We start from the raw sequence: 8,630 nt of genomic DNA, 5'->3' as shown, positions 1-8,630 counted from the left end.
TGAATCTTGCGACTTATGATATTTTCGAAATGCTAGAACAAAATGACGTTTTCACCCTTATGAAATTCTACTTTATTGTAAGAAATAAATATATTACTGCTACGCAGTTATTAAATTGAGTATAAATTATAAGCTGAGATCCAACCAGGGAAAAAGAAAGCTGTTTTTTCTTACCCTTCGCTTCTCTCTCTCTCCCGCTGGCAAATCCGAGAAGCTACTGGTACTCTACTGCTACTAGACACAAAACAATTATATGTATTTTTACGAGTAATTAATCCAAACTGCAGTCTTTCCGACGGTAAATTCTGGCATAACGACGCCAACGAAATGAGCATCGAACCTTTCAATCGGTAAGCGCGCATTATGGATTGATAATGGAAGTTTTGCGCAAGTTTATTTGTGATTTGTTTTCATTTTTGTTGCTTATTTTGCTGTATCAATTGGAGCAATCAATCAGGCTCGTGAAACTTGCGGCTCGAGCATTTTATGATGATTTTACCACGAAGGGGGATAACCAGCCAAAAATGGGGAGGAGTGACAACAGAGGGATTGCCGTCGTTGTGCTTGATGCGCTCACGAGGTCGAACTTTTATCCTTTTGTCTATTTCTGCTGGAAATTAGGGACTCATAAATTTTTAGAAAAAATTATAATCTAGGTTTTAATCATTAATGACACTGTAATTTTTGAAATTTTTTTCCAAACCTTACTTATTATTTGGGTTTACTTCCACTGATTAATTGCGAGTGGGTTTGTTGTTATGGTGGCATTCTGATATTTAACTGAATACTTTAATAGGCTCATTACCGTGATATTTTGATTATTTTTAAGAACATATTTGTTTTTGTTTATGGGCAATGCATCTTTTGTGTTTTTTTTTTTTTTTTTTTGTGTGTAGTCAGTGTGTGTATGGCATGATTCATTTGAAGTGATTTTTCCTCTTTTGTGCATGTTCTCCCTTGTTTGGGATCCGAATGTTCAGTATTAATTGGTTAATTATACTGAATATATATATTATATCGCAGGCGGCAATGGGTTAGAGAAGAAGATTTGGCAAAGGATTTGAAATTGCACTCAAAGCAACTTCGTAGGATCCTGAGGTTTTTTGAAGAAGAAAAACTAGTTACACGAGATCACAGGAAAGAGGTTGGAGTTGTATTTATTACTTGTTTCTTGAATTGATTTATCTTAATTTTTGTTAGTCATTAGTAGTTAAAAAAGAAAGGTCCTCTCTTTGGGTCGATTTGTGGGAAGATGCAAATGTCTCTAAAAAAGAGTACTTGTTAATAGGTTAAGCTGAAGGATTAGTCAGTATATTGTTTATCAACTCAGTATACACACTGTTGGAGCTATTGGTTTTTGTTTATCAACTCATTGTAACCTAGTCCCATTTTTTCAGAAAGTTGGAGAGCAGATTTCACTTCTTTAGTTATAAACTTTGTTCTAAATGATGAATTCAAGTTGATTTTCCAAATTGCTCTATTTATACCTCAGATTTGGCACTAATAGTAAAAGTGATTTTCTTCATTTTCCTATTAATTTGGAAAAGGATGCCAAGGTGGAAAAAATTGACTACTCCCCAATTGCTCTATTAATTTGGAAAAAAAAAATGTCAATTTCTCTTTTACTATTTTATCATTGTATATATATCATACCAAATGCAATTTGAGTTGATTTTAACATCAAAAATCATTTTTTAATCTCCTTTAGTCTCTTATTCATTAAATAATCGTACTTAACAATTTCCAACCAAAGAAATTGAATTGCTTCTAATATATATATATACTCACACACCCACACATACCCTTCTTATTTTTCTTTATCAACGATCTGTTATGTCTTTTCTAAAATATTATACTATATGCGTTTTCTTATTTTCTGTTTAAGTTTGTAGATTTCCATAATTTTTTGCAGCAATTGTTTCTATAAGCCCAGATTATTTTAGCTGTATACTAAATATATTTGCTTCTTCCAAGTTCTAAGTCTTTTACAATTCATGAGTTTGTATGGTCATATTACCTCCTATATTGTTTGTCCATATCTTACCATTTGTTTCTTAATTTGCAGACAGCCAAGGGAGCAAAGATGTATAGTGCTGCTGTTGCTGCCACTGCTGATCAACAGACTACAAGAGAGGGGGAAGAAAAGATAAAGCTACACACACACTCTTATTGTTGTTTGGATTATTCACAGGTTATTGTTGTTGTTACCTTTTTCTCACAAATCCTTTATTTTTTTTTCAAGTTTTATGTTGCTGAATGTTTAGATAGCTTTTACACTTGTTAAAGAGGCCTACTAATTTTTTTTGTAGATATTTGATGTTGTAAGGTATAGATTGCACCGCATGAGGAAAAAGCTCAAGGACGAATTGGAAAGCAAAAATACTGTTCAAGAGTATATTTGCCCCAACTGTGCAAGAAGGTAATTCTTTATCTTGTTTTTGTTCTGTTTTGGCTTTTTTTAGGAGGAGGGTATGGCTTTAATGGAGCATTTTATGTAAATGACAGCATGTGCAACAGTAGAGATGGCAAAGTTAAACACGACTTACATGATTCGAAATCAACACAAAATGAGCGGATTTGGGTTTTGGTTCATAGTATTAGTTTCAAATTCATGTCAAGCTAATAGCAATACTAAAATTCTTGGGTCATGTTTTCGGTCGAGTTGTTAACTTGAAAATAATGTGATTAAGTTGAATTACTAATATTCCTTAAATTTTATTATATTGTTATGATCTATTTATGTTAAAACACTAATCTCTTATCTGTATATTTGAAAAGAAGAAAAAAAGTAAGTTGCTAAGCTTGATGTTCTTTATTTTCGTATAAGAATGACTGAGAATTTGATGAAGGATATTTATTTTGTTTATTTGCAAGATTATTTTGTATGTCTCATTTGTGTCTCTTTTCGCTTGTATAAAGATTATTGAGCTTTTAGTGAGATTATTTTTTCATTTTAGATTATGTATTTTTCTAGGTTGTGTCAACATAGTCTCGTTGATTGGTCGTGTGAATTGTGTTAGTAGGTTTGAGTCTTGTGAAAAAGTTGGGTGTACGCTGGTTTAGCATGTCATGTGTTATTCATTTGGTTAGCTTGAGGTGTCCATATGTATTTTTGGCAGTTAGCTATCTTGTCGTATCTGTGTTGACCTATTTGACACAGCCAGAAGTCTACTTAACACAAACACGGCTTACAGATTGATATCCAGCAATAGTAGAAGCTTATTTTCCCCTTTTACTGATGGATGAAGCTATTAATATTCTTGATGCATTTTATAATATATAGAAGTTCTCTCTTCTTGATTATAAAATATTAGGTACACTGCCTTGGATGCACTACGGTTGATTTCTCTAGTGGATGAATTCTTTCATTGTGAAAATTGTGATGGGGAACTTGTGGCTGAGAGTGACACACTAGCTAAGCAAGAAGGAGGAGATGGAGATGATAATGCAAGGAGACGTCGACGCGAGAAATTAAAGGACATGCTTCAAAAAGTGGAGGTTTGTTGTACATTATGGCTACATTTTTTGTTGAATCACTTTGCTCTCCCTTTAACACGACTAATTATTTGCAAAATCTTGTTTGAATTTCGAAAAATGGTGCACAAACTCTTTTTCTTTCTTATAGAGTAAATGCTTAAATACTCTCAGATGCACGTTAGAAGTGCAATTAGGCAAGCTGATTCTTGTTTTTTTGGTCACCTTCACAAATTTGTGAAGTCTAAGAGGTTACATCCTGTGTTTTCTTAAGCCTAACTTTCTGATCCTGTAGCAGATCCAAATTAAAATAGTATTTTGGTCTTCTTTTTTTATCAAGTTCTGTTTTTTCCTTGATAAATAAAGATTCCATATTTTCTTTCTTCTATTTATTTTTTAATTTAGGATTCCTATTTGGTAAAGTAGTTCACTACTAATTAGGAACCGGTTTTAGTATAGAATTAGGATTTAGGAAGTATATATAGAACATTAGAAATCAGTTTATGTACTATTTTCATTTTCTTCATTTAAGATTTTAATCTAAATGTTTCTCTAAGTGTAAACCCAAGTGTTTCTCTTCCTTTAACCTCAACCTCAATAACTCGATATTCTCCTAATTGTTGAGTTGTAAGTAAAGGGAAGATAAAAAATTATAATATAATTTATTAAGGACCACTGAAAACTTAACTAATGTATAAATCTTGTGTCCTATATGAGATCTTCTCCTGAATCATATCTGCTCCCTCCTGTATGACTTCAGCCCCTGCATTATATGTACTCCTGCTCCACTTCTACTTCAGACTATGTGCAAGCTCTTGCTGATAAGTAGTTGTCTCTTTGTACATATTCTTATATGCAATTTACTTCTGAATTGACAAACGAAATTGCTGTAGGTACAACTTAAGCCATTAATGGATCAACTTAACAGAGTGAAGGATTTGCCTGCACCTGAATTTGGAGGCCTTCAAGCTTGGGAAGCTCGTGCAAGTGCTGCTGTGCGGGCAAATGGTGATTCTAGCTCCAATGATCCCTCAAAATCTTCTCAAGGGCTAGGGTATGGTGGAACACCCATGCCATTTCTTGGAGAGACGAAGGTAATCAATCCTTTGCATCTTTTATCCTCTTCACTTACCTTTATTCATACTCTTCTTCTTCTTCTTCTTTAATCCTTTACATCTTCCATCCTCTTCACCTACCTTTATTCATTGTTCCTATATGCCATACTCTCAACCAAACACAGCCTGAATAGTTGGTTAGGAAGTAGACTAATCTCAAATGCTCAGTAAGAAACTAGTACAGTTTTTGTGCTGTGATTGGTATATTCTTTTCTCCTGGATATGCGTCTCACTTTCAACAACGAAGTTCCAGGTGATTCAGATATGTGATTATGTTTTGCTTTGTGTGAGAACAGAATTTGATGAAGCTTTAGCTTACCACAGATTTTTCTGCAGGCAACGACCGATTATTTGTGTCTTGAAACATTAAATAACATTCATTTCCTTAGATTCTTGGATGTCATTGAACCTTTTGATTACTAACTTGTACTGTGGCAAATGTGTTGTCCTTTTATTACTTATTTGTCCCAAGTAGCATTCTCATTCAAGGTTTATTTCAGTTGCTTCTTATGCACAGCAAGACCCTTTGTGAAAGTTTACCTGTACTGGTAATGATGTGGTTTAGATTAAAATGCAGTCTTTTGGTGTTGATTTGATGAAGCTTTAGCTTACCACAGATTTTTCTGCAGGCAACGACCGATTATTTGTGTCTTGAAACATTAAATAACATTCATTTCCTTAGATTCTTGGATGTCATTGAACCTTTTGATTACTAACTTGTACTGTGGCAAATGTGTTGTCCTTTTATTACTTATTTGTCCCAAGTAGCATTCTCATTCAAGGTTTATTTCAGTTGCTTCTTATGCACAGCAAGACCCTTTGTGAAAGTTTACCTGTACTGGTAATGATGTGGTTTAGATTAAAATGCAGTCTTTTGGTGTTGATATGATGAGCTTGTTGTTTTCCCTCTTTCTAATTGTGGCTGGTCTGTGGTGTTTCAAAATCTTTTTGGTTTTCTTTTTCATAAATCTATTTTTCTTTGCTTTTACAATCAGGTTTATCATTAATTGGTTAAAGGAAAATGATTATCATGAACATTTTTTCAGACTCTATCATGATTTTGTCCAGTAGTTGGATTTTTGGTTCTGAAATTCAGACTTGGGGCACATTTTGCAATGAACTAAAGCATTTATTATGACTCTGACTGAACTTTCCAGGTTGAAGTTGCCTTTTCCGGTGCTGAAGGCAAGGAAGAGGATGTCAAACCTGATACCACAGGTTCAGCACTTAAACTTCTGCCACCATGGATGATCAAGCAAGGAATGAACCTGACAAAAGAGCAGCGTGGAGAGGTCAAGCAAGAGTTAAAGATGGATGGAAGTTCAGCTGCACAACAATTCGTGGATGAGAAGAAACCCAGCAATGCTCGTGATGATAGTAAAAATATACAGGTCAAGCTAGTTATATCTTGCAAGTATTTTCTCTTTTTTGTTGTCATGGAGAGTTTCTCTCTCTCTCTCTCCCCCCCTGCTTGATTATGGTTGTCTTAGGGTCTCCTCTTCAATTTTTCTCCTCATCTTTTTCTTATCCTTTGATTTTGCTCTCTAATTCACAGGATGAGTATGCAAAAGCTTACTATGCTGCTCTGTTCAAAAGACAACAAGAGCTAGAAGAGGCTGCCAAGAAGCCAGAGTTGTCACATGCACCTATCTCCAATGATATTTCTGAATCATCCTCTAATCGTCAAGTGGGTGTCAAGTCCAAACGTGAAGAGGATGATGAGGAAGATGATGTTGAATGGGACGAGGCTCCTACTGCCGGTAAGTCTCAATCAATATCATATTATGTAAAGGGATCTTCACTGATCCTGGTGGAGACTAGCTGGAGGTTGTGAATGTTTGTGTTTGCCTACTACACTAGAGACTTCGAAACAAGGCTTGATCTACTTTTCGTTGGATTTGCATATTGCTTTCAAAATAATTTTGCTGGTTTTGATTGTAAAGTTTATGCCATTTCAGGCCATACAACTGAAAGCTACAGGGTCGACTTGAACATGGAAGCAGCAGAGGCTTCAGGAGACGATGAAGATGATGTTGACTGGGAAGAAGGGTGAATGGCAAACTGCTTAACCAGCATTGCATGGAAATATTGAATACAAACTCAATGTGTGAGGTAACAAAAAAAAACTTATTTTAGTATGTTCTTCACTCATAGACATTCATTTCAATTTTGAAGATATCATCCATTTGAGAACTATTGGTACTGCATTGTGTTCAGTAAATCTCCTTTTGATATACTAGCTTTTTCCACCAATGGATTCCTAAACGAAATCACAGTTCTTAGTGTTACAAAATATGTCAATGTAATTAATGAATAACATGCCTAAGGCTGCTGCTGAAGGGCTGTTGGGGCATGCTTATGCTGCTGGTAGGGTCAATATGTCTCCTTGATTGTAGGAGTAATATCAGGAGCTAATACTTGATTATATATATCTGTATATTGCTCCCAAGTAAAATATATCAATGTAGTCTCTTAATCTACATGGTATCCCATGTATTCGTAGTGTATTATATGGTCTATGACACTTGGCAATGTAAAGTTTACTTGTTAAAAACAAAATAACCATAGAAAAACACATAAAACTTGGTTTAATTTTATTTCTTACTGCAATTGTATTCCTTTAGAGTTGCAATATGATTAGTATCGAATGCACTTATGAGTTAGAGAAAGGATGATAAAATATTTACAGGGCTGGGTTTACTTTAATGTTAGAATAGTTGTGGGGTTCGAATTATAGTTCTAGTATCAGAAATATTTTAAATAGTCATGTGCTTTTTTATCCTTTCAGAAGTCTGCCTTCAGTAGTCTGGATTAATATTATTTTCCTATGAGCTAACAATCAAAATAACCTTACACATTCATCTGATTTTTTTCCCTTACAATGTTATCGAATTCTTTTATATTTGTCAATTTTTTTCTAGCCTATGGCATTGATATAGTTTTCATCAATCAAGTGAACTCTGGTTGAAATGCCTGTGAAATCTACAAAACTATGGAAGCTCATTATAAAGAAATTGGGATAAATAAATCAAGATGTGGATATTTTTATTTTCTGGGCATAAAACAAGCCGACCTTTGTTTCGGTTTTTGTGAATCAATGCAGGTGCCAAGATTTATATGTACATTTCAAGTTGGCATGCTTTAGTTTGATGGTTCAATCTTCGAGTTGCACAACAATTGAGCATTGTATATGATATTTAACATGGTGCAGTAGTGATCACTTATCCTAGAATGCTATTTTCTATCAGGTTTCAGCCTTAAGCAAGAGGCAAAAGGTGGCTGTGAACTGTAAGACGAGTTGGTTCATGTGAGGAGTAAAGTGATATTAGTGTCTTGAAAAGATAGTAAAATTCTTCACATGCAAATATTTACTGTGAATCGTTCCTTAAATACACAAAAACAGTATTTTTGAAACTCAAAACAATGTTATGAACAAGTGAAAGATAAGGTGGAGTTGAGTGATGGCACGAAATCGGCTGCAAAGTGGCAGTATAGCATGATTTAAAAAGGAATCCTTGTGGTTAGGGAGAGTAAATTTTGGTTATGAGGAGTGATAAGGTGGTGGTGTTGTTTGAAACCTTTTTTATTTGTAGTCAGAGGTAAAACTGGAGTCGAGTAGTAAAGGAGACTTTTTCGTTGTTGAGTAAGTATTTTTAGATTTTATTTTTGAGATGTAAAAGAGAAGTTGTTGTAGATGCAGTTTTAGTTCTTTTAAATTATTTAAAAGAAAACATGGTGGATGGATTAAGGATTAAGATGGGTTCTCAATTCATAGTAAGAGAAGTTTCTTTTGGCTGCTAATTAGTAATTATATTATCACCCGCTTCAAATGTAACTGAAATGTTCCAAAGAGCAAAGTAAATAGTAGTGCAGTTCTAGTTGTTAATTGTTGTACTAAATATAACATACTGGTTTAGTGTGCTGTAATGTAATGTAAAGTAGTTCTCATAAATTGGTTTAACTACTTCTTAATGGATACAAAAAGGGGAAATATAAAATCCTTAATTTCAAAAATCGAAACAAGTTAAGCAGATAGCCGTT

At 34.1% G+C, this 8,630-nt stretch overlaps 1 protein-coding gene across 2 annotated transcripts; it reads left to right on the top strand.

Moving 5' to 3' along the window:
• Window positions 1–142: 142 nt before the first annotated feature.
• LOC136217912 (uncharacterized) lies at window positions 143–8,388 on the top strand. 2 transcript variants are annotated; one of them, XM_066004610.1, is made up of 11 exons: window positions 143–350; window positions 458–580; window positions 1,024–1,144; window positions 2,066–2,191; window positions 2,310–2,419; window positions 3,315–3,498; window positions 4,368–4,568; window positions 5,747–5,980; window positions 6,145–6,349; window positions 6,548–6,701; window positions 7,838–8,388. In XM_066004610.1, exons 1-10 carry the CDS (start codon window positions 328–330, stop codon window positions 6,640–6,642), a joined length of 1,422 nt encoding a protein of 473 aa, XP_065860682.1. In that variant the 5' UTR covers window positions 143–327; the 3' UTR covers window positions 6,643–6,701; window positions 7,838–8,388. The 2 variants fall into 2 exon arrangements, with proteins under 2 accessions (XP_065860682.1, XP_065860683.1); XM_066004611.1 differs by lacking the exon at window positions 7,838–8,388 and adding an exon at window positions 7,693–7,831.
• Window positions 8,389–8,630: the final 242 nt, after the last annotated feature.

This window comes from Euphorbia lathyris, chromosome 2 (genome assembly GCF_963576675.1).
Source record: "Euphorbia lathyris chromosome 2, ddEupLath1.1, whole genome shotgun sequence".
Lineage (NCBI taxonomy): Eukaryota > Viridiplantae > Streptophyta > Magnoliopsida > Malpighiales > Euphorbiaceae > Euphorbia > Euphorbia lathyris.
The sequence above is the reverse complement of the archived record's forward strand: the minus strand, read 5'-3'. Positions and strand labels throughout refer to the sequence as shown.